The sequence below is a fragment of the Chrysochloris asiatica genome, unplaced genomic scaffold, assembly GCF_000296735.1.
Source record: "Chrysochloris asiatica unplaced genomic scaffold, ChrAsi1.0 scaffold00254, whole genome shotgun sequence".
In the NCBI taxonomy this organism is placed as follows: domain Eukaryota; kingdom Metazoa; phylum Chordata; class Mammalia; order Afrosoricida; family Chrysochloridae; genus Chrysochloris; species Chrysochloris asiatica.
Genome location: NW_006408772.1, coordinates 3,844,308 through 3,868,696, shown reverse-complemented (window position 1 = coordinate 3,868,696; position 24,389 = coordinate 3,844,308). Strand labels below are relative to the sequence as shown.

General features: G+C 36.9%; 1 protein-coding gene across 2 annotated transcripts in view; it reads right to left on the bottom strand.

Moving 5' to 3' along the window:
• Positions 1-24,389, bottom strand: part of LOC102828499 (electrogenic sodium bicarbonate cotransporter 1-like) — a 522,188-nt gene that overhangs the window by 276,492 nt on the left and 221,307 nt on the right. For both annotated transcript variants that reach the window (XM_006873779.1, XM_006873780.1), the window contains exon 6: positions 12,501-12,577. In XM_006873779.1, the coding sequence (XP_006873841.1) occupies positions 12,501-12,577 (77 nt within the window). The remainder of the gene's footprint in view (positions 1-12,500; positions 12,578-24,389) is intronic.

Sequence of the window (24,389 nt, the reverse complement as noted above, 5' to 3'; positions counted from 1 at the left end):
GGAAGGAGTCTTCACATCAAGTATTGATGCTATCCCCTCTGTACACAGGGTAGATAGGGATGGGCAACTTAGACATTGGCTACCTAAAATGAGGGGGTGATGGAGGCATGAAGTGACTGGCTTACTAGGTTTTAAAGGGGAGTTTAGTGTGTAGGGTAAGAAAGAGTCCCCACTGAATAGTTTTCATCTTCTCTAGATGGGTCTGGTTAAAAGAGATGGGGATAAGAGTCTCATGATTCAATAGTGAGTACTTGTTATAATGGCTAATTGCAACTGTCACAATTATAAAGGTAGAAGTTTTGTAACAAAAATGGGGGAGTAGTTAATCTTACAGTCCAGAAAAAAAGGACCCTAGGACCATTAAGAGAGAACAGCACAGGCCGAATGCAAGACCTTATCCCTAGTAGCAGTGACACCAGAGATGGAGGCAGAGATGGGGACATGGAGAGAGGGCACAGCTAAAGACTCTAGATTCATGGGAAGACAGGGACTAAGAGTTGGTGGCCAGGAGGCAGACTTGCAGAATGTGCCCTTTGGTGGTGTAAATTATTATATATGCCTGAGTATTTAAAAAAAAAAACACAACAAAAGCTAAAGTGAATAGAGAAAAATACTTTTAACTGATGGTACATAGAGGGGATTATAATCATTGTAATGAAACAAGGTACAATTTGTTGAATGTAAAACTGATGATCTGTCCTATAAACTTTCACTCAATCCACAATAAAAACCTTTAAAAAAAGAAAATGTCTGTAGAATGACACTTTGGAAAAGCTCCATATTTTCAGGCAAAACAAGGCCAGGGACAGACTGTGTAACAGAGCATCAATTGTTCATATGCAAGTTCAGGCTAAAGCTGAAAAAAATTAAAACAAGTCCGTGAGAGGCAAAATATGACTTTGAACAAATCCCACCTGAATTTAAAAATCATCTCAAGAACAGATTTGATGAATTAGACACTAATGACTGAAGACCAGAAGAGTTGGGGATGATATCAAGAACATCATATAGGAAGAAAACAAAAGGCAATTAGGAAGACAAGAAAGAAGGAAAGAAACAAAATGGATATCAGAGGAGATTCAGAAACTTGCACTCCAGCATAGAGATGCTGAAGAAAATGGATAAAATGCAGACGTAAAAGAGCTGAATTGAAATTTTCAAAAGGCAGCTCGAGAAGACAAAGTCAAATATTATAAGAAAATGTGCAAAGACCTAGAATCAGAAAAACAAAAGAAAGAACATATTCAGCATTTCTCATGCTGAGGGAAATGAAGAAAAATTCAAGCTTTGCCTTGTTATACTGAAGAATTTGATGAGGAAAATATTAAATGGTGCTTAAAGCATCAAACAAAGATAGAAGGAATGCACAGAGTCGTTGTACCAAAACAGAAATGATTGATATTCAACATTTCAAAAGGCAACATATGATCAAGAGTGAAATGATACTAAAGGAAAAAGTCCAAGGTGCATTGAAGGCATTAACAAAAAACAAAGCTCCAGGAATTGATGGAATATAAATTGAAATTTGTCAACAAACTAATGCAGCACTTACCTATGTCAGGAAATTTAGAAGAGAGCTACCTGACCAACTGATTGGAAGAGATTCATATTTGTGGCCATTCCAAAGAGAAGTGACACAATGGGATGTGGAGATCATTGGACAATATTATTAGTATTGCATGCAAGTAAAATTTTGCTAAAGATAATTCAAGCAATAGTACTACAATAGTACATTGAAAGAGAACTGCCTGAGGTTCAAGCCAGACTTAAATGAGGATGTGGAACCAGGGATATAATTGCTGATGTCATTTGGATCTTGGCTGAAAGCAGAGAACAGCAGAAATACGTTTACCTGTGCTTTATTGGCTATTAAAGTCTTTTGATTGTGTACATCATAACAAGCTGTGAACAACATTGTAGCAAATTACTGTTCCAGAAAACTTAATTTTGATCATAAGGCCCCTGTTCATAGACCAAGAGACAATTGTTTGAACAGAGCAAGGGAACACTGGATGGTTTAAAATCAGGAAAGGTGTGCAACACGGTTGTATTCTTTCACCATGCTTATTTAAATGCCTATGCTGAGTAACTAATTTAAGAAGCCATATTATATAAATAAGAACGTGATATCAGGATTGGAGGAAGACTCTCATTAACAGCCTGCAATATGCATATGATACAACCTTGCTTGCTGAAAGTGAAGAGGACTTAAAATACTTACTGATGCAGATCAAAGACTACAGCCTTCATTATGGGTTGCATCTCCATGCAAAGAAAACAAAAATCCTCACCACTGAACCAATAAATAACATACATATAAATGCAGACAAGACTGAAGTTGTCAAAGACTTCACTTTCTCAGATCAACCATCAACACTCTTGAAATCAGCAGTCAAAAAATCAAATGATGCATTTTATTAGGCAAGTCTGTTGCAGAAGACCTCTTCAAAGTGTTCAAGAGCAAACAAATATGTTTGATGATTACTGTGCACCTGATCCAAGCCACAGTATTTTCAATAACTTCATATGTATGTGAAAGTCGGACAATGGATAAAGAAGGTCGTAGAAGAATTTATGCATTTGAGTTATGGTGGTGGATGAGAATAGTATCATAAAATACCAAAAGAGCAAAAAACTCTTGTGTTGGAAGAAGTACAGCCAGATTGCTTGTTAGAAGCCAGGATGGCCAGACTTCATCACTCCTATTTCAGACATAATATCTGGAGGGACAAGTCTCTGGAGAAGGGCATCATTCTTGATAAAGTGAAGGGTGAGCAACTAAGAGGAAGGCACACAATGAGATGGACTGACACAGTAGCAGTGGCAATGAGCTCAAGTGTAGCAACATTTGTGATGTTGGCAAGGGACAGACCACAGCCTTTGGTATGGATTACATCTCAATGTCAAGAAAACAAAAATTCTCACCACTAGACCAATAAACAACATTCTTATCAACAGAGAAAAGATTGAAGTTATCAAGGGCTTCATTCTTCTTGGATTAACTATCAACACTCACAGAAGCAGCAGTCAAGAAATCAAATGACTTATTGCATTAGGCAAATCTGCTGCACAAGACCTTTTTCAAGTGTTGAAGAGCAAAGATGTCAGCTTGAGGAGTAAGGTGCACCTGACCCAAGCCATGGTATTTTCAATAACCTCATATGCATGCAAAAGCTGGACAATGAATAAGGAAGAATGCAGAAGAATTGATGCTTTTCAGTTATGATGTTGGAGGAGAATATTGAAAGTGCCATCGGCTGCCTATAGAACCAATAGATTCATTTTGGAAGAATTACAGCCAGAGTGCTCCTTGGAAGCCAAGATGGCCAAACTTCGTCTCTCATACTTTGGACACACTGTCAGAAGGGACCAGTCACTGGAGAAGGATATCATGTATGGTAAGGTGGAGGGTCAGAGAAAAAGAGGAAGATCCCAACAAGATGGATTGGCCAAGTGGCAGCATCGATGGACTCAAGCGTGGCAACAGTAGTGACGTTGGCCCAGGATCGGGCAGTGTTTCGTTTTGCTGTGCATAAGGTCACTATGAGTCGGTACCGACTTGATGTCACCTAACAACAACAACAAGGAAGACGCCCAATGTGATGGATTGGCAAAGTGGCAGCATCAATGGGCTCAAACGTGGCAACAAAAGTGAGTTTGGGCCCAGGATTGGGCAGTGTTTCGTTCTGCTGTGCATAAGGTTGCTATGAGTTGGTACCAATTCGATGGTTCCTAACAACAACAATTTTAACATGCCCAGGTTTTTTAAATCAGTAGTAGTATCAGAGCTTCTCAATGAGAAGCTCTAATTAATTGTTTAGGCTTTAAGACCATGAGAGAAAAAGCATAAGGTGAAAGGAGTGACTTGTAGAAGGCAAAAGGTGTTGAAAAACATCAGTTTTTTAAAAAAATTACCTAAGTATGAAATGAGTTCCCTTTGAAAGGAATTTGAAAATAGTCATTTCAGTGGTGGTACAAATTTCCATCAAGGTCACCAGGTCAAAGGAAAGCTGTAGATGCTAAGACACTGGGAATCTCATTGCAGTTGACAAAACTGTTCTGAATCATGATATCAACCTACTATAACCACCTCCACACAACATTCCTTTGTTCTCAGGTTTTTACAGATGTAGTTCTATTTGGAGCTCTTCTGACTCTGACACAAGCTTGTTTCAATGGTCCCTGAAAGCATGCTAAAGAAGCAAGTATGATACCCTGATGGTATATGAGCCTTTCTTAACCACTTCACCTTCCCAGAGTAGTACAATGAGACCACTCCATACTCACGGTGAACTGCATGCTTTTTTGACTGAGTTGTGAACAAGAAAATTGTGGCACTGCAGGTTAATGTGCTGGACTGCAAGGGTAGTTTGAAACACAAGGTCGGTGGCTCAAGCTCACCAGCCACTCCTTGGAAGTCCTACACAGGGTCGCTATGAGTCAAAACCAACTTGACGGCACTTAACAACAACAACAACAACAAAAATTATACTTTTCAGGTGCTGTGAATATGAAATAGCTATTAATGCTAATGGATGCTTCATGTAGGCCCTGGGATGGAAATACAAAAAAAGATGAAAAAATGATCCCAGCTAAACTTAGTTGGCTCACTCTGATATTACATGTGTGTAAGATAGGGATTGTTGTTGTTGTTAAGTGCCGTCGAGTCAATTCCGATCCATAGCGGCCCTGTATAGGGTTTCCAAGGAGCAACTGGTGAGCTTGAGCCACTGACCTTACAGTTCAAACTACTTTGCAGTCTGACACATTAGCCCACAGTGCCACACCAAGACTCCAAGAAAGGGATTAGAAGTTTTCAATTACAGAATGTGTCTTTCTGTATTTTATTTTAAGGAAGTCATGGTTCAGCAAATTCAAACTTGTACATTGCTTAATAATTTCATTCTCTTACTCTTTGGCAAAATAGTTAAACCCAGATTTTCTATTTCTGCAAAAGACCAAGACTTCAAAAATAGGAATTAAGACAGCTCAGCACATTTTAATACAATAGGCATTTGATGGTGTTAAAAATGATGACAATACACTTTAGAATTTAATCTAAGGCCAAATTCAACCAGGAAACCTAAATGACAGATTCTTGGATAAGCTAATTAAATGATAAATGTCATAATGGAAGTCACAACCAGAGAGGGATATAACAGGGTTATGTGAGTCTTAAGTACCTCCTTGATAATGTTCAAGGTACTTAGACATCTACTAAATCCACTCTAATCTGTGGACTACAATTTCACTTAAAAATGAAGATGTAATTATGAGATGTTATGGCATTATTGACAAAGTTGGAAGAAAAAAAGAGTCAAGCACTTTCAATGCCATAGTACCAGTAAGCATAGTGCTTCTGTTGTTGGTGGTGTTTGTTGCTGTCAAGTCAGCTCTAACTGTGTAGTGGTTATGAGTCAGGCTGCTAACCTCAAGGTCAGCTAGTTCAAACCTACCAGCAGTTCTACAGGAGAAAAATGAAACTTTCTGCTCCCATAAGATTTACAGCCCTGAAAACCCTATATGGGATCACTAGGAGTCAGAACTGACTCCACTGCACACCACCACTGCCACATATAACAGTATGAAACAGAATCCAGCCCTGTATCATCGTCATTCTCCTGGACACGTCCATGCCCATTTTTGCAGCCACCATCTCAATCCAATAACACTCTGCAAGAGAGTTAAAACTACAAAGTAAAATGATGAATTTTCTTATCCTCACAGCTCATTAGTTATTCACATGAGAATTGTGTTACTAAACCTACCACCTTTGGTAAGTACCCACTGAATTTACAAAAGTTTTAAAGAACACAATAAGAATTGTTCAGTGCCTTGGAGTCATTTCTGACTCAATGAGATCCTGTGTAGGGTTTCCAAGAAGCAGTTGGTGGGTTTGAACTGCTGACCTTGTAGGTTTGCAGTTCAGTGTTAATCCTATAGCACCATACCACGATAAGGAGTGATAAATCAATCTGAGGTAATTGGAGTAGATAAATGGGGGCGGGGGGGAAATGTTCCAAAGCAACAAACTGAAAGAGACTACAAAGATTTACAAGTAGATGAGCCCCGGATGTTATTGTTGCTGTTGTTTTCTTTTAAATTTAATTCTCCCCAGGTTTTGTTTTTTGTTTTTTATTCTTTTTGTGATTAATAAATATAATATCCAAGTTGGAATATTGGTGAAGCATTGAATCATCCACATTTTGGCTATGCTCTTCTGCTGTTAACTATTTTGAGCTATTTCTCAATAAAGCAGCAGCTACTGAAATCCTAAGTATGTAAGTTTGGCAGCAATAGGAAGAAAAAGTACAGTCCACAGATTTCTTTCCTCTGTTTTCCACAGACTGAAGCTCATAAAAAATATGCCCTCAAAGTTTGCCCCAATGTAGCTGTCAGAAAGAGAGAGTCTGTTCCCCTTCGTAACTCCAAACATTAAACCCATTTCTTGTGCTACTGGGAAGTTAAATAGCTCCAGGAAGTTGCAAGGCACCATCACAACTGTTCACATTGTACCCAGGCAGAATAATCAGTCAATCAGAAACTTCTGTCTTGGTCAAATGGAAGTTTTGGGGGCCAACTTGGACACCCATACAAGACAAGTCTGACTTCACTGCCAAGCTCACTTCTAGGACATTGGCTAATTAGTTATAAAAGCTTTTTTAAAACAAATTTGAGCCTGGCAACCTTTGTTTCCTACTGAAACAGAAAGAATTAAAAAAATAAAAAGCCTAAAAAATAAAAGTCTTGGGTTTATTATGTGTGTGTGTTTTGCCAGAATTTCACGTTCTATGAAAGCCCATTTACTTCTTCTTCCCCGATGGTCCCAGAGCATTGGAAATGAAGCCAGTAAACTACTAAGTAGAGACAGGAACTGGAAGACTGATTTGCATTCTTCCTCTACTTGGTTGTAAGAGAGATCATGGGTCAGTTACAAAGCAATGCTTCAAACTCTGTGATAGAAAGCAAAAAACTGGGTTTCTTCCTCTTTTGGGGAGAAAGAACTCATTGAATTAACTATGACAACTGTAATATATAGGAGCTCTCATAGCATAATGGTTATGAATCTTACAGCTGCTAACCTCAAAGTTCAAAACTATCAGCCGTACCGCAGGAGAAAGATGAGGCATTCTGCTCCCGTAAAGATTCCAGCCTATGCAGGGTCACTATGAGTCAGTACCGCATCCACGACACAGCACCACCATTGTAATCTATGCTGTCTATTTGGATAGTTCCTCTTATACTGAATGCTATGTTAATCATACTTCTTCTGCTGACTTAGAAAACACAAAGAACAAAACTCCTAAATTAAATCATTTTGATTTAACATGCATCTTGATTACTATAAAATACTAGTGATTAGCAAAAAAGATTCTGATTTTAAGGACCACAACCACATGGGTTTTATACCAAAATCAATTCCTCAAAAACATAGGGTTTCAACATATTTCTTCTAATTGTTGTTGTTGTTAAGTGCCGTCGAGTCGGTTGCGACCCATAGCGACCCTGTACAGGGTTTTCGAGGGTGTAAATCTTTACGGGAGTAGAAAGCCTCATCTTTCTCCCGCGGAGCAGCTGGTAGTTTCGAACCACTGACCTTAAGGTTCACAGCCCAATTCGTAACCACTATGCTAGGGCAAAAATCTTATGCTACAATGCATCTTAAGCCATCAGATTTCTTCTGTGTGCGTCCACATTTAAAATTTAAAGACTGGGTTTCTATGAACCAGAACTGGACAACACTTAACAACAACAACAACAGTCAGTACATTAAGGATCCCTGATGGCACTATAGAGTAAGAACTGGACTATGAAATGCAGGTTGGCAGTTCAAACCAACTATTCACTCTGCTGGAGAAAGACGTGTAATTCTGCTCCTGCAAAGATTTACAGCCTTGGGAAAAGCTTCCCCTGATAAAAGAAGTCTGCTTCAAAAGATTTGTCCTAAAGCTAATGAAATCCTGTAAGGCAAGTATTGAATTACTAACCATAAAGTCAGCAATTCAAGCCCACGAGCCTCTCCTTAAAAACCCTACACAGGGTTGCTATGAGTCAGAACCAACTCCAAGGTGCTTAACAACAACAACAAACCTAATTAGTGCACTGCCTTATCCAATATCAAGACTCCAGAAAAATCTCACAAATAATCAAGACACTGCTTAGTAAATATTGTATAGAGCTAAAATGTGTAAGATAGCTCTGTGTCCTAAGTTTTCTCTTTTCTACTATAACTATATACTGAAAATGTATCCTATATTTGTTTTCTTCTTCATTATCATTTCAGGAGTAGGCAGATATAATGGAGGAGAGCAATTTATATTGGGTATATAGTATTTGAAAGATTTAGGAAGGGGTTTCCCAGGGAGACAAGAATAAGGGAGGGGAAAAGTAAAAACAAAAATTAATTATGCTTGATCAAAGCAAGAGTCTCTCTTCTGAGGAACACAAATTAAAATAAGAATCATACCAAACTTCAGAGAATCTTAAAAGTCAGATGGAGAATTCCATTCTTGAATTGTGACCTTAAAAAACGTGTCGACACGACTAGCTCATGATTCTAAGTGTTAATGTAATTACCCTTCACTTTGCAATCCAATGAAATTTTCTTATGTGGTATAAATCTTAAACTCTACAATATTAACGAGACAGGATTGGCAACAGTTTTGTTAATGAGGCAGGATGCAATTTACAGGATTAGCTCAGAAGGACCTACTACTACCAAGAAAGAAGTGCTAGAGCAAAGGTATCCTTTGGATCCAGGTTCCCTGTGCTGGAAACCTTCTAGAGTCAGGCAAAGATTAATGCTAAGACACATGGAAGTCTCCAGGGAGCACTGGGCCCAAAATGTTGAAAGGAGGCAAGGACCCTTCCCCAGAGCAGGTGGAGAAAGTCTTTTTCTAGAGCTAGTACAGTGAATTCAAACTTCTAGTTTCCTAAACTGAGAAAATTAATTTCTGTTTGTTAAGATTGTAGGATTTCTGTTATAGCAGCACTAGCTAACAAAAGCAGAAGTCATTTTAATTTTTTGAGCCAGAGGACAAATCGAAGGGCATTTGTATATTGAACTAGGAGAAAATGTCTACAGAAGGCCTTCCAAAGGTTTTCCTAGCAATCCCATTTGAGATGATTAAGGCCAACACTAGGGTGTTACTAGTGAGAAGGAAAAAAGAGGTTAAGTAAGAGGGCAACTTTAACTTCCCTTTTCTTTTTAGAATTTACTAAGGCCTGTAAGTGAGGCGGCACAGGAGGCACTAACTCATCTCTGCCAAGAAATGTGGAAGACAACTATCTGGCTGACTGATTGGAAGAGATCCATATTTGCGCCCATTCCAAAGAGAGGTGACCCAATGGAATGTGGATATCATCGGAAAATCTCTTTAATATTCCATGCACGGGAAGTTTTGCTAATGGTAATATAGAAAACGGCTATAATCATATATTGACAGAGAACGTCCAGAGGTTCAAGCTGGATTCAGAAGAGGCCGTGGAACGAGAGGTATCATTGCTGATGTCTGATGGATCTTGGCTGAAAGCAGAGAATATCAGAAAGATGTTTACCTGTGCTTTAATGACTATGCAAAGGCTTTCGATTGTGTGGATCATGACAAGCTATGGACAACATTGTGAAGTATGAGTATTTCTGAATACTTAATTATGCTCATGAGGAATCTGTACCTGGACCAAGAGGCAGTTGTTCGAACAGAACATGGGAATACTGAATGTTTTAAAATTAAGAAAGGTGTGCAACAAGGTTGAATTCTTTCACCATACTTATGCAACCTGTATGCTGAGCAAATAATCCGAGAAGCTGGGTTATATGAAGAGAAACATGGCATCAGGATTGGAGGAAGACTCATTAACAACCTGCGATATGCAGATGATACAACCTTGCTTGTTGAAAGTGAAGATGACTTAAAATATTTACTGATGAAGATCAAAGGGCACAGCCTTCAGTATGGATTACAGCTCAATGTAAAGAAAACAAAAATCCTCACCACTAGACCAATAAACAACATTCTTATCAATGGAGAAAAGATTGAAGTTGTCACGGACTTCATTTTTCTTGGATCAACTATCAAAACTCACGGAAGCAGCAGTCAAGAAATCAAACGACGTATTGTATTAGGCAAATCTGCTGCACAAGACCTTTTTAAAGTATTGAAGAGCAAAGATGTCAGCTTGAGGACTAAGGTGTGCCTGACCCAAGCCATGGTATTTTCAATAAGGAAGACCATAGAAGAATTGATGCCTTTGAGTTATGGTGTTGGAGGCGAATATTGAAAGTGCCATAGGCTGCCAAAAGAGCCAATAGATCCATTTTGGAAGAAGTGCAGCCAGAGTGCTCCTTGGAGGTCACCATGGCCACACTTCATCTCTCATACTTCAGACCTATTGTCAGGAGGGACCAGTCGCTGGAGAACGATATCATGTTTGGTAAGGTGGAGGGTCAGAGATAAATAGGAAGACCCCCCAACGAGATGGATTGGCCAAGTGGCAGCATCGATGGACTCAAGCATGGCAACAGTAGTGAGGTTGGTCCAGGATTGGGCAGTGTTTCATTCTGCTGTGCATAAAGTCGCTATGGGTTCGTACCAACGCGATGGCACCTAACAACAACAACAACATAAGCATCCACAGGCTTCAGTAAATTCTAAAAAAAAGAGGAAAGTTAAAGTTGTCCTCTTACTTGCATTCTTTTCTCCTTCTCACGTAACTATGTCATATTAACTATGACAACTGTAATATATAGGAGCTCTGATAGCATAGTGGTTATGAATCTTCAAACTGTTAACCTCAAAGTTCAAAACTAACAGCTGTAGTTGGGAGCTCTGGTAGCAAAGTGGTTATGAATCAGGCTGCTAATCTCAAGTTCGGCAGTTCAAAACTACTAGTGGTTCCATGAGAGAAAGATAAGTTGGTCTGCTCCCGTAAAGATTTACAGTCTCGGAAACCCTGTGCACCAGGGTCACTATGAGTCGGAACCGACTCCATGGTACTTAACAACAACAACAACATAAGCATCTGTAAGGAGCTCTGGTAGTGTAGTGGTTACAAATTGGGCTGCTAACCTCAGGATCAGCAGTTCAAAACTACCAGCTGTTCTGCAGGAGAAAGATGAGGCTTTCAGCTACCATAAAGGTTTACAGCCTCGGAAACCCTGTACAGGGTCGCTATGGGTCAGAACCGACTCCACGACAAGTAACAACAACATAAGCATCTGTAACTACTACAAGAGCTACCAGTTCCAGAGGAATGCCATCATAAATATGGCTTTATAAGAAATAACAGTGTGTGAAAAAGGAAACCTCAAAGCAATCTTGACATGAAAACCTCTTAAAAGAGAGTGCGAGAGAGTAAGATTTTTTTTTTGAGAGTAAGCTTTTACAAATGATATATAACTAACATGTCAAGCATTCACATTCCTCTATTAGATCAAGGGACAAAATGTAAATTATAAGAGTAAGAATCAGATATTTGATTTGTTGAGATGAGTTATGTATTACTGTTCCCATTTAGCAGAAGAGGAAGCTGATCTCCACTATCACACAGATAGTAAAGAAGGGTCAAGACCAGATCTTATTTCACGTTCCTTGTTCTTTCTAACAAATGCCACATCTCTACAATTCTGAAGGATTTCTGCCATTTTAAAAATACACCTCTTTCATTTTTTGAAGTTTGGAGTTTTCTTCATAATTATTCTTTTATAACTATCAATATATTATATTCATGAAACAACATCTTTTCATAGATATCCAATAAGCTGAGAAAATGAACTTATTTCTGCCTTGTTCTTTTCAAAAGAAAGCAAATAAAGAGATTGGAAATGTTTTCTTTTATTTGTCCCCAAAATACTGCTTACTGTTTAATAGACAAATAAGCATGGTGGTAGTGGTGGTTTTGTGCCACGGTTCCAATTCATAGTGACCCTGTATAGGGTTTCCAAGGTTGTAAATCTTTATGGGAGAAGAAAGTCTCATGTTTCTCCCATGGAGTTGGCTGTTAGTTTCAAACTGCTGACCTTGAGATTAGCAGTCTGATTTATAACCACTACCCTACCAGAGAGAGGGATTCAAAAAGTTCTTGGAACCATTTCATTATCTATTCATTCCATTTTGCCATGAGCTTTTTGAAGTTCCATCATATATAGCTAAGGAGACTAAGTTAACTATTTTTACCTTTCCCTGAAGTATCCTCAAAAGTGAACAACTGCTAAATTTTCTTACCCCTCTACAGTTTACCACAGAACTTTAAAAATATATTATCTCATTTAATTTTCACAATAAACCTGTCATTACCATTTAAATACAATCATAAATGTATTTAATCATAATTCTTCTAAGCTCCACGTCGTCCCTTCAGATCCTGCTATTCTACCCTCAGAAACAGTTCATCCACATCTGCTCCTAATGGTCCACTTGAAGTTAGGAACCATCATCATCTCTAACCTTTTCACAGCATCCTTATATCTGTATTCAAAGAGGCAAGAATCCTTTTCTTACCTGGTCCTTCTCTGGTTTATCAGAAATGTCATTCAGACTGGAGGAAGTCAGATTCCTATGGGTCATGGCTGGACTACCTGGCAAAACAAAAGTTACCTCTAATTAAAGACTTTTCAAAAACACAAAAACATTGGTTGTGTATTTAATAAACACTAGTAATGAAAATGAGAATGGTGATGATGATTTTAACAGCATTAAGATTCTCCTGAAGAGCTTCCAAGTTGGAACATAGACACAGTTAAATGGAATATATGTAAAATCTCAAATAATTTAAGTTTTCTTGCCTGATTTACTCCTAACCTTTTGTCACTGCCCTCTACTCTACACATATCCTAATTTAGCTAGTGACTTTTCCTATCCTTTTCAGAAACTTACTCATTCTTCATGTTCAGCATACTTCACCCCTGAATGCAGGCCTCAAGTTTCTCTCCTTCAGTCCTGTGCACTTTTCCAAAAGTATCACTCATTCTCACCATCTGAAAAAGCCACTCAAGAAGTGTTCCTTTCCCTGGCTAGCAGTGTAATTAGAAACCTTTCTCCTTAATGAAAATCAAATCCAGAATCTCTGTTTTTTGCCTACCACAGGATCCCTTTATTTGTCTCCATTCCCACTTGCCAGAGTAAAATAAGCATGCGTCATCTTCTCCCTTAACACACTAAACTTCTAGTGTAAGTTCATGGATAGATTTCATCAGGAATACTATGGGAACCAGTTTCACTGACAATATACCTGCTGTAAGTAAAATGTATTTGCAACCCATCCAATGATTTCAGACATCATTAATCAAGAATAGAGATGAGAGACATCTAGGAGAGTAATACAAAGTTTTGAAGTAGACCATATAAATCAATAGAATATTGGATTTTCATTCTGCTGTTAAACCTGAAATTTCTAGGCTTACTAAGCAAAAAAGTAACTTTTTCAAGTCAGGGTATGTGACCTAGTCCCTGAAGGGTGCTGAGTAATGCATTCATCATTAATCCACAATGATCTGACTCAGGCCAGTCTTCACAGCTAGAGGACAAGGGTTGAAAATAAACACTGAAATTCAAATGCAGCTTCACATTTGCTTCCAGATAATTCTTTGGATTACAGATGTTAGCTCCTTCATAGTGAAACTTTAAAACATAATTCTACAAAAGACTAAACGTACTCCTAGTAATAGACTCAAGAGCAGTGGGTATGGTATGAAGCTGCATTTAAAAAATAATATAACTGCTTTTAACTACTAGATCAGAAGAATCATAATTTTCTTGAGCTGACAAGACAGGGTGTTTTCCACTCTGCTGCATTTCATTGAGTAAGCATGGCCTAGATCTTTTAAATCCTTCACCTGGTGTGGGTATTTTATTCTAGGAAAATTCAAGCACAGGCATTTTCCAAAGGAAAGTAACATCTGAAAAACTGCTTTATGAGCAAAATATAAAGAACTACTTTGAAAACCAAATTTCCTTCTTTGAATCACATGCCAGGTTTCTAATGACCATTCAATCAAAAGATACCAGGTATTTACTCAAATGCCCTCAAATAATTCTGTGCTTGAAAGTAATGCAAAATGATGAGTAGGTATAATTTTGTGCTTTACATTAAAAAAAAAACAAAACCATTTATTTGAACTGGGCATAACTTCTGATTGAATTAATCAAAAAATGATTTCAAGTAAATATATTTTTAAGGCAATGAAGCTTTAGCACTCCTAACCATAACTACAATTTAAACTAATCTTATGTAAATGAATAGTAAGAATGATTTGTATTTATTAAACCAATTGTATGTAAATGGTGGTATTAAAATAATTTGAAAGCAGTTTTTCATGAACTAATGTAAATGTCCTGTACAATGTCCTAAACTCAGTGGTTGGCTTTGAAAACCCTTTATAAATACTGCAAAGGAACCCTTTTGCCCAAGCACTCTCCTAACTGATACAAAATCTGAATACACCAAAGCCCAATAACATTGTTTTCTTTTATTATAATGATGAAAACTTCATTGATGTCACAATTCTTCTAAGAAATCCCATATACTACTTCACTTGTTCTCTTCTTTCTGAAAGATAGTTGCAGCCCTGATGTCACAGTGGTGAAATGCTCAGCTGTTAACCAAAAAGTTGGTGGTTTGAAATCTATAGGAGAAAGATGGAACAATCCCCTTCAATAAAGATTTTTAGTTTTGGAAACCTTATGGTATAGTTCTACTCTGTTGCTATGACTCAGAATCAACAGCAATGCAAAGAGCTATGCAAACCCATACTACTTGAGGGCAGAGAAAGAAAGGCACAATGAAAACACAAAAACCAGATAGGGAATTGGAGACTGATGTTATATGGAGCAAAAACATCTGTTGTTTTTGTTATCCTTCCTAACTTGATCTGATTCTCATTAATAAAAGTAATTTCTATTAACAACTTCACTAACTTTTAACTTTAAAATAACATTAAAGAAATTCAGAAGTCAACACTTTGAGGTAGCTACGCAAGAAAATCAGCAGCGTTCAATTTTTGCCCACTTCCCTCCCTAACAATAAACTACCTCACCAACAACCCCTTGAGCCAGAGAAAAATGCTTCCTTCCCATTTTGCAGTTCTTAAAGCATGGTTCTCAAAATGTGGTCCCTAGATCATCATCAGCAGTATTATCTGGGCACTTACAGGAAATGCAATTTCTTCTTAGATCACACCTGTATCAAAACTCTGGATGAGGCCCAGCCATGAAAGTTGTACTAAGCCCTCTAAATGAGTCTGAAGGAAGCTGAAGTTTGAGAACCACTGCCCTAAATAAATAGTTATCTTAAGAGACAACACTTCCAGAAGGAATCTGAGTTGAAAGAACCATCAATAGTTTGAAATAAGCAGAGGAATAATTCTAATAACACTGCTCTCTTCCAATCCACTTCTCCAAGTTATCATATATCATGCAAATCATTAAATTCTCGTCTTTGCCACATAAACACACAACAAATATCATACTGCCTTTTCTGCTAAATCTTTACCTATATGACCAATAAATAAATTTGTTTTGGAAACTCACTATTTAATCAGCATTTTCCAGAATGTATTATCCAAATCAAAGAAGACAAGGGCCAAAACCAAAAGAGATTACAGGCTGGATTATGCTGGAAATCCAAACTTGGTGAGCGCCATTTTAGCAAACCAGCGACCCTACCACACAATAGGTACCTAACAACATTTATTGTGTGCATTTTAGTCTTTGACACTTAATAAGAAACATTATCAGAGTAAACCAGTACAACCTATTTAAAGTTTTTAACTATAATACAAGCTCATTATACTACAATTCCTACGAAATGGGGGCTGTAGAGAAAAATGTCACCTTGTACCTAAGAGGTGAAATATATAGGATCCCCAAAATATGCTATGCCTTGTGCAGGGGTAATGTCAATGCCTCTGTTCAATGTTACCACTAGCATCCTTTCTATTTAAAATCCAGGGCATGAGACTATCTTATGACTGATCATAGCCACAAGATTTTTTTTTTTTTTCTTTTTAATTTGATTTAAAAAGGACCAGCCTCAAGTGTATAGTCTTAATTTTCATATCACTGCTTTCTGACTATGACAGTCCCTGGATTATAGGTGATTAATTTGTTCCATTCCCAAATCTGTCTTTCAAGTAGAACTGTACGTAACTCAGAACAGTTAGACACAGTTCTTATCTGATGTCAGTTAGTCAATTGTTTGTTTTATTATATAGCATATAATGTACATTTTTATGCATAAAAACATTGAAGAAACTTCCAAATAATGTAAAGCATCTTTAACATAATAACCAAACACCAAATACAACTGTCAAGCGGATTCCCACTCGTAGTGATACTATACAACAAAACAGAACTTCCCCACAAGGTTTTCAAAGTTGCAAATCTTTATGAAACAGATTGTGAGATCTCACACAAAGCAGCTGGTGGATTCAAACTGCCAACCCTTTGATGAGAAACCAAATGCCTTAACCACTGCATCACTAGGACTCTGTAACACAATACAATAATAATAATAATTATGCAAGGGGCTTCTAAAAGTTTATGGAAAAATTTCATAAATTCCGTTATCTTCTAATTCCATTTTCCATTAACTTTTTGAAACCCCCTCATAATAATGTTTTTATGCACATTACAAGTAGCATGCCGTTGTTATTATGAACCATTATATGTACCTTAAATTTTAAATATGTACTAAAAAGACTTCATAAGGGTTAGCTACAACTTTTAAAGTACGTAGGTTGGACTTCTGTAACCCAGGAACTGCCTATAATAATAAAAAGAAATCTTAGGACAATCACATTTATAAGCAGCTTCAGACAATCAAAAATAATTTCATTTTCAAAGTACCCACTTGGCAGGTATATACTATCTTCTACAAAAATTAATAATATATGTACTAAGCTGAAAAATCATTGCTATCTTTAGCACAATGCACCAGTTTATAAAATTATTTGCAACTATGTAAAGTAGATATAATAAAAAGGGGTAAGGAGAGTGAAGAGAATGTATGGCATAGGTAAATAGGATATTTAAATAGGTACATGTTACATAAAAATGTAAATATGCATGCGATACAATGGCGCATAAACTCCCCTCTTAGTCCCCTCACTTCATACCTTTATAAATGAGCCAATAGAGAACCTAGGAGCAGGCTCAAACAAAGATCACATGGTTTATAGAATCAACCAATAATTTTATTCTGAGTATTAATGAAATAATTATTTTAATATAAAAAATAACCAAATAACAGCTAAATCTCAAACTGAGCGTTCAAATAAACAATTTGAGTCTGGTTTGTACTGATTGGGAGCCCAAAATTGATAATAAATATAATTTCAGAGTAAACCAAACCTAAACCTAAACCCGGAGCTCTGGTAGTGTGGTGGTTACGAATCGGGCTGCTAACCTCAAGCTCAGCAGTTTGAAACTACCAGCCACTCTGCGGGAGAAAGATGAGGCTTTCTGCACCCGTAAAGATTAACAGCCTCGGAAAACCTGTACAGGGTCGCTATGGGTCAGAACTGACTCGACGGCACTTAACAACAGCAAGCAACAAACCTAAACCCATTGTCACTGAGTGGATGCTGACTCATTAGCAACTATTTAAGAACAGAACTGCCCCATAGAGTTTCCTAGGCTGTACTCTTTATGAGAGCGATCACAGATTTCTTAAGTGGAGTGGCCATTGAGTTCTAACTGCCAACCTTCCAGGAAGTTAACAGCTTTAACCACTGTACCACCAGGGCTCTTCTGTTTTCAGAATTATGCATGTGAATGTTTTCTGTACCATATTTTACTGACACGGAATCCTGCTAGAAAATGTTTATATCCAAGATTATGGATCAACTAAATTAAGTACTTGAGTGGTACTGTAGGATAAGCACTGAACTGTTAACTGCAAAGTCAGGAGTTCAAATCCACCATCTACTCCTTGGAAACCCTATGCAGGGTTGCTATGAGTGGAAACCAACTCAATGGCACTTAGCAACTACAACAACAACCAACCGAGTACTAGGTGATTTCATTCACATTTGCTTATTAATCCTCATATCAACACTATGAAGTTAGTATTATTTTTGCCATTCTAATGAAAAGCAAAATGTACTTAAAAGAAGTTAAGCTCATGGAGCTATAGCAGCAATAAAACTATTAATTAAATCTGGATCTCTTAATCTCAAATCCTTTGCCTGTGAGAGAAAAAAACCCAATGATCTCATTTCATGTTATTTATATAAATAAACATAAAAAATCATCATTATAATGAAGATAAAATTTAGTGCAAAGCCACAAAGAATATATTTAATTGCCATATAAATTATGTGCAATATTACATCACTGGTATGGCATTGTAGGATATGCACTAGGCTTTTAACCATAAGGTCACTGGTTCAAACCCACTAGCCATTCTTTGGAAGCCCTATAAAGGGTTACTGTGAGTTGGAACTGACTTGAAGGCATTTAACAACAACAGCAAAGATGTTTGAGATAGATACGTTCTTGGTTTACAGCTTAGTTGGTTTCAAAGATAGATTGATTTTCATAAATAAGGAAAAATACATTTCCAAAAAGAAGGACAAAGGAGAACTCTGTTACTCTGTTTGCTACTATCCACTGTGACTAAATAGTAGCAAAGACCACAGCTCTGTAGCAAGGGGAAAAAAGCTAAAAGGCACAGTAATATAATTATAAAAGCAATAATATCACATAGGCAATTATAGCCAAGTGTTTATGAGATTCCACAGTGCACATAAAGTCATTCCCCATTGTTTCTGTATTGGTTTTCCACACATCAATTTACTTCAGCTCCAATTTCTTCCCATTTGAACTACTAAAAACAGAACTAAAATGGAGCTGAGTAAAATGAATCAATTGTAATTCTTATAATGAGTTTGATTTTAAAAGTCTGAAAGAAATGGCTAAAAGATCACCTTGGATTTTGTCCAGCTAGTTTCCTAGTCTCCCATGACAACAGATTAACAAGAAATGTTCCTACCCACCCCCCCAAAAAAAGAATAAACATGTCATTTAGAACTTTCAACTCATTCTCATTCTCCACTCCCAGATAAAACACTGAAGTATGTAAAATTTAAATATTATATTAAGAAAAGTTAGAAATATTATCAAAAGGAGACCACTGAAGGAATTTCATAACTAAAGAAAACCAAATCGGGCATTTTTACTTGTTTCACTTTTTATTGTATGTTTTGGTTGGGGGGGGGGTGTTGTTTGTTTGTTTGTTCATGATTTAATATAATGTAAACTGAGTCCAGATCTAAAGTCCAGGGTTTGTCTTGCTCATGGCTATTATATCTTCAAAGGCTGGCACTGTTGGTACATGCCTTTGAGTCAGTTCTGACCCATAGCGACACTTTGTAGGGTTTCCAAGGAGCAGCTGATGCGCTTGAACTGCCAACCTTGCAGTTCAAACAGCTTTGCAGTCTGACGCATTAACCCACACCACCACACCAGGCTGGCACTAGTGGCAGTTAAAAAGTATTTGTGAATGAGTGAATAATGACAACCAGGTCTCATTTTCCCTCCATGTGGTGTCACTACTGTAAACACTTTGTACTGTTCAAAGTCTGTTTCCTATGGAGGAAGATGCTGTGTGCACTCTTCAGGAGACTTCAGACTTGGAAAATCTTAGAGTAAATGAGAAAGAAGTTTGTAGTTGTCCCAGAATTAACAGAATCAAAAGACTCTGCCAAACTAATAGTCATCCAGCAAAGGGAATAGAAGTAAGAACCAACAAAGGGTAGAAGGAAAGGCTCCCTACTAAGGAAGGATTCAGGTGAGAGAATAGAGAGAAAAATGAAGAACAACCTCAACTAAAGGAAAGGAGAGCCTGAGTTAAAGACAAGCTTGAAGGAACTGAAATAACTGGAAGAATACAATTGTTTAGGGAAATGGAGCAAATTTGGAGGAAGAAAGAAGATATCAAAAGACCCAGTTAACTATCAAATATATGAGCAAAGTTCTAGCCCCAAACTGAAGTCATTCCTAATGAATGGGGCAAAGATATTGGTGAGGACATCCTTACACGGTAAACTGGAAATGTAGAGTGGTCCAATCATAGGATGTTTGATATTAGGTACATAACAGACACAGGTGAATCCCTAAGACCTCACTATCCCAATTCTCTTCACTTCAATATCCTTCTCTGCCCTTTCGAAACCTCTCCTCTCCATATTTGCCTCAATAACTTTCCTAACTTCACCTTCTTTGACACTGTTCTCTCCTGTTGGTTTTCTGACAATTCTGCTGTCTTTTCCAAAGATTCAATATAAGATCCTAGACACTTCAATCTCAAATATACAAGGTTCATTTCCTCTAATTCCTTTTCAACTTCACCTAGCAAAAGCAAAATGCTGTACACTATGGTTACTCCCATTCAAATAATATTTCACTGGATATTTCAGTTTATGGTATTAAAAAATAGATAAAAGCATTTTATTCCCTCTCTCATATAGACATAAAAACAGACAATTCAAAATCTCTACTCTACTGAGGAAGCCTAGAATATTTACTAAAAACTTCTTTAAAGAATTTGTAGTCCTTGTGATTATAGTATTTGTGATTCTATAAAACTTTCACAAATGCACATACACAGACATACACATGAATACATAGACATGCACATACACACACGATATCAAGTTTATGAACAAGAAATTATTCCCTCCAAAAAATGTAGGTGTAAGTATATAAAATAATGTGTGACCTTCTTATCATTCAAAAATAGAAAGAGAAAAGATGGTATCTTCAGCAAGCCTATGTTGTTGTTATGCGCCATGGAGTCGGTTCCGACTCATAGCGACCCTGTACAGGGTTTCTGAGGCTGTAAATCTTTACCGGAGCAGAAAGCTTCATCTTTCTCCTGCAGAACAGCTGGTAGTTTCAAACTGCTGACCCTCAGGTTAGCAGCCCAATTCATAACCACTATGCTACCAGAGCTCCTTCAGCAAGCCTAGACTAGCCAATAAAAGAGTAGGTAAGAAAGACAGATCAATGATGGATTATGACAGATGTAAATTAATTTGTTCCTTCCTTCATTCCAAATAGGCACTAACCCAAACTGAATTTTACTAAATACCCCTAAGCTAAGTTAAAGAATGTCAATAGTTTCCTGGGCAGGTACCAGGGCATGTACTAGGGTCTAAGTTTATAAGTTTGCCCTACTGTCTTTTATCTATCTGAAGACTCTAGATCCTAGATTTAAAAATTAAAAATAAATAAAAATTTCCTTAATTCAGAATAATACAGAAATTCTTTGAATCAATGAAGTGCCTAAATTTAAAATATAAATTTTAAGATAAAAAGAAGCCTGCCAATTCAAGAGGATAAATTTATACTATGACTTAGTAAAAGGATTAATATTATTTCTCTTTCTACTTTTAAGATGGTAGATACACACAGAAACATACATATACACACAAGGGTGCTTCAAAAAGTTTTGTGGAAAAATGGAGTCAAAAGAGAATGGAATTTTCCCACAAACGTTCTGAAGCTGCCTTATGTGTGTACGTATGTTCATGTATCTACACCAATTAAAAGAACTAGTAGAAGATCAGTACAGGCAAGAAACTTCAAAAGGCTTCTGGAAGAAGAGTAGCTAGAGCAATAGAACCTGATGTTATTTACACTGTTTAGAAATTGTAGCGTAACACATATGCAGAGAGACATGCAGGAAAACAAGAGAGTAAGAAGAGCCTCCCTATAAAGTCCCTGTGAAGCTCCAGATGAGTAGATACCAAGAAAGATGGTAGCAGGAGTAAGCTGTAGCCTGAAAAGTGATGAGCTCATGCAAAGTCTACATGCAAAATATTTAGCACCATCCCTTGAGCAGAACAGCCAGCAGCCGAGGTACTTACACTGAAGGAAACACCAACCCTACTGGCTTACAGTTCATAGTGACCTTCTAGGACAGTAGAAGTGCCCCGTGTGGTGTTCACGGGTATAGTAATTATGGAGGCAGACCACCGCATCCCTCTCACACACAGTTGAAACCACCGACCTTTTGAGTAGCAGCCAAACACTTAAGTGCTGTGTCTCCAGCATGCCTCACATTTAAACAGCAAATCAAAAGTAAGAGGAAGCCTTTGCTCAAAAAGGATTCTGAAAATATCAGGAAAATCAATGCAGATTTTTGTACCTCAGGATTCTCAAAGAATATAAGGGAACCCGATCTGTTCAATTTAAAACAAATCCTCTTTCATAAATAAAAATGAACATTCGAGAATCATCAAACAATGGAGAGATAATGCTCAAACTAAAAACAGGGGGGCGGGGGGGGGATACTTTGGAAGAAGCAAATAGTATTTATAAAACTTAAGATGTATGAGTTTGTAGAGAGATTTGAGAAAATATTATATTCATAAAACATGGCTAAGATATTGTGAAAATAAAGTAGAGCAGGAAAAATCTTTTATAATTAACATATAATACTAAAATAAATATGACTAAGGAAAAATCAATATAAGCTTTGTAAAATAAAATCAAGACAATCTACTAAAAAGTGTGAAGTGGAGGGAGGGAAGAAAAGGACAAAGAATTAAAAAGTATAAAAGAAAAGGTAAGAGGCACAGAAGTTCAATTCGGGAAGGCCAATATCTAGCGATTAGTCACGCCACTAGACCAGAACGAGGAAAATGGAAGAAAGAACATTATCAAAGAGAATATCGAAAGGCTAAAGGACAAGTTTCTCAGCTTGCAAGGTTCTCAAGGGAAAATTAAGCAAACATATCACAGAAAAAAACAAATCACATAACAAATCCTTCTGTGTATGTCGATGAATTATGAAACAACACAGAAAAAAAATGAAAAGACTATCCTTAAAGTTTCTCTCTAGAGAGGTTAAACACAATTAAAGAATTATACTTTGGAATTTGTATAAACACCACAAAATAGAAAAAGATAATGGAGTCATGCTTTCAAATATCTGAAGGAAATTACTGTAACCTATAGACATGCAAATGATCAACTGAATGTGAAAAATCAATAAAGAAATTTTGCAGGACAAAAAAATCATCAAAAGTGCTAACTCTCATATACCTGCTTTTATACAGTTACTTGAGAATGTGATTTAGCAAAATGAGGGAATGAACTAAGAAAGATAGATATGTAATTTCCAATTCAGGATAACAATGAAAGAATAACAGCTGTATGTTATTATTAAGTGCCATTGAGTTGGTTCTGACTCATAGAGACCTTATATAAGGTTTCTGAAGAGTAGCTGTTGAGCTTGAACTGCTGATCTTGTGGTTCAAACTGACCTTGTGGTCTAGTGCATTAACCCACAATTCTACATGTAATTAGTCTCTTAAGGAGTAAGAGGACTTTGTAGGGGCAGGGAAGCCAGCAGAGAAGGACAGGACCTGTGGGAAAGAAGTACCATTGCCCTATAGGTTTACTGGTTTTCTAGAGATTTTGAAGAATTTGAGAATGCAGTGACAATATGTAATACAAAAAACACAGAATGACAATTTAAAACTCTAGCTTGTGGAGGAAGTAAGCGACAAAAACTGTACAAGAAAAAAAAATTTTAAATTATAGCTGATAATACTTTGGGCATGTTATTGTGAGACCAGTCCCTGGGAAAGTATATAATGCTAGTTAAAGAAGAGTGTCAGTGAAAAAGAGGAAGCCCCTCAATGAGAAGGACTGATACAGTGGCTGCAACGATGGGGTCAAACGTGGCAATGACTGTGAGGATGGCACAGGATCAGACAGTGTTTCATTCTGTTATAATGGTATCACTATGAGTCAGAGCACATAGGTATTACACAACACCTAAAAATACACAATGCTAAGAAGTGAAAATAAGAATGATAGTATGGAATAAGGAGTGGGAGCAGCAAGAAGAGATGCAAGAAAAAGCAAGGGTGCTAAAAATCTTTTCTTAGAAACTGAAGAATCAAAGGATACTGTCAGTATCCTCCAGAAAAAGAAATAAAGTATAGATTTAGTACTTAAAATCATAAATATAATTAATAATGGAACTAAAAGTAATGATATAAACATCATTGAAGACAGTGTATTTGAACAAATTAGATAAAACCTTTTCTAATACAGCAATAAATTAATAAAGTATATCTAAGACTGAGACATCAGAAATAACAAGATAAGTGTACTATATATAGATATAAAGAAATCATGAAAAACAAAACTAAAAGAAAAAGTTAGAAACAAGCCAAAGAGTGAAAAGCGGTTGTTAGGAGCAACAGGCCTAGAAACAGTGAGGATGAAACAAAAGGGCTTGTTTTTCACTGAGAAGCCTATTTTTTAAATTTCACAGTCATTTGTACATATACCTTTATAAAAACATAGTACATGCATGTATTGTGCAATAAGTAATTAAATATGACTGAAATTCAGTTAAAATAACATTTATTT